Genomic DNA, 2146 nt, shown 5'->3' with positions numbered 1-2146 from the left:
AAATGATTTTTCCTTTAGGGATTCACTTGCTGAAAAATCTGGAGGTTTATATGCTACAAAGCTTCCTTCAAAAAATTTGGCATTAGCTGGTGTAACACGCAACATCTTCAAAAAGCATGGGTCATTTTATTGTGATTATTGCAAATAATAATCATACCCCTGTATTATGATATCTTAACGACTGGCAAAGCGGTTGTGCGGATGAGAAAAAACTGTAACTCTGAATAGATTAATGACAATTAATTTATTCACATTATATGAATAAATTTTATGATGACGCATGCTTAGCTCACGATTCCAATTTTAAAATGAATCATATTACATAACGTAATAATCTATAAAACTTTCAAATTATTTGGCATTATTAAAAGTATTGCTGTATGGAAATGATCTATTTTTTAATTTATTTTTACATAATACATTTACTTTTATTTTTAATGAAAACTTACATTAAAATATACTTCGCAAAAAATTCCATGATTTTCAGTCACTTTACTTTCTTTAACTTTTCCTATCCAGATGCAATGATGCCCAAAATCATGTTCATTTACTCGGCAACCACTGTGTGAACCCCATTCTTCTATCTATATAAATTTAAGACAAATAAAGAGTAGTCAATGCGTCATATGATAAATAATTTCTTTGAACAGCAATTATGTCAAATATGCAATTATAATAACAGCGAAGGCAACAAAATTATTAATTTATGAGTATATTTGCTTTCATAGCATTTTTATAAATAAAAAGAAATGAGCTGTAAACAACATTAAATTTGTCAAAGGAAATCCAAAAGTATTATAAAAATGTTAAATTAAGTCATTTTTATTTGCATATAATAGCACTGCTTTTCTAACGAATCAGTTGAGGTATTTTTATGCAGCTACTTGTTTTCAAAAGTTTAGACATTTTAAATTAATATCTTTGCATACTATATATTTTATTTCTTCTTACAACGTTTATTTTAACGTTTAAAAATTTTTCAGACAAATTCTAAAACTAGTTAAAGAGTTTAATTTCATACCTCTTTTTTGTCACAATCTGTTTCTTTAATCACTGCATGAATTACATGCATAGCTTCATTTCCAGGATCACATTTTTCTCCCTTAATAGCCTGCGTTACCAAGTAAAACATGTTTCCTTCAGCTGATGCACTGATGTAAGAACTGAGCTGTTTTGCAATATGTAAAGCAGCATCAGAAGAGAGAAGTGAACTCTCTTTTGGTTTATTCTTCACAGTTATTGCTTCTTTCACAATATCCGCTTCTATTGAAGAATTTGAAAAATTGCAAACTGTGCCATCAGGCACAGGACTTGGCAAATGTTTGCCATCGAATTCATCAAAAATTTCCAAGACTTGTGCATCGTCTTGCTAAAAAAATTTACAATTAACGCAAAGTACAGAAACTGAAACGCAAAGCATTTGGAAAAGCACTGAGGATAATTCTAATAAATGCATTATAAAATATTACAAATCAAAAACTCTCTATGTCGGCCACACATGCAATTCATTTTTATAAAATTTGCTGTAAAAATAAGAGAAACGCAGCAACCTTATTTTTTAGTTGCAACTTTGTGATATGTATGATGACAGAAAGACAACTGTCAGTGCAATAATTATAAAAGGATAAAAATGCAAAAGTTACAGATGAGAAAGATTATAAAATAGCTATAAAATGGACGCACAGAATTTGTTTAATTGAGATGTAAAATAGCTGAACAGTAACTATCTGAAACTAAAATAACCATAACATTTGTACGATGATTTTACCTCTTTTTGAAATATTGTTTGACTTTATTGAAAATGAACAAATATTGTCATTATATTTTCTTGGAATCAAATATTGCTCTACTGAAAGTTTATTTGCGTTCATAAAATGAAAATATTTTTTGCTAATAATTATTGAGCATTTCAATTTTTCAATGGGGATATATTTAAACTTTTCTATTTATGAAATGAAATAATTTAATTAAGTTTTTTGAAGCAATTTTATTGCTTATAATCTAAAACTTTTTCCAGTGCATAATATTACTTTTTAACTTCAAATGATTCTAAACTGCATATAAATGATAAATCTATATGATTATAAGAATCCACCTTTGTAATTCATTAATCAATCAGTAATAATCTGTGATCGAGTTTAAAAAA

General features: G+C 27.6%; 1 protein-coding gene across 1 annotated transcript; it reads right to left on the bottom strand.

The window, feature by feature from the left end:
• Positions 1-26: 26 nt before the first annotated feature.
• On the bottom strand, positions 27-1369 carry Tsp_12865 (hypothetical protein; the record flags this gene model as incomplete). Its single annotated transcript, XM_003366560.1, has 4 exons — positions 27-105; positions 158-220; positions 462-584; positions 1022-1369. Coding segments are annotated over 4 exons (613 nt in total), but the record flags the coding sequence as incomplete, so codon positions are not given.
• Between the last annotated feature and the right edge of the window lie 777 nt (positions 1370-2146).

This window comes from Trichinella spiralis (genome assembly GCF_000181795.1).
Source record: "Trichinella spiralis strain ISS 195 chromosome Unknown Scfld5811, whole genome shotgun sequence".
NCBI lineage: Eukaryota > Metazoa > Nematoda > Enoplea > Trichinellida > Trichinellidae > Trichinella > Trichinella spiralis.
The sequence above is the reverse complement of the archived record's forward strand: the minus strand, read 5'-3'. Positions and strand labels throughout refer to the sequence as shown.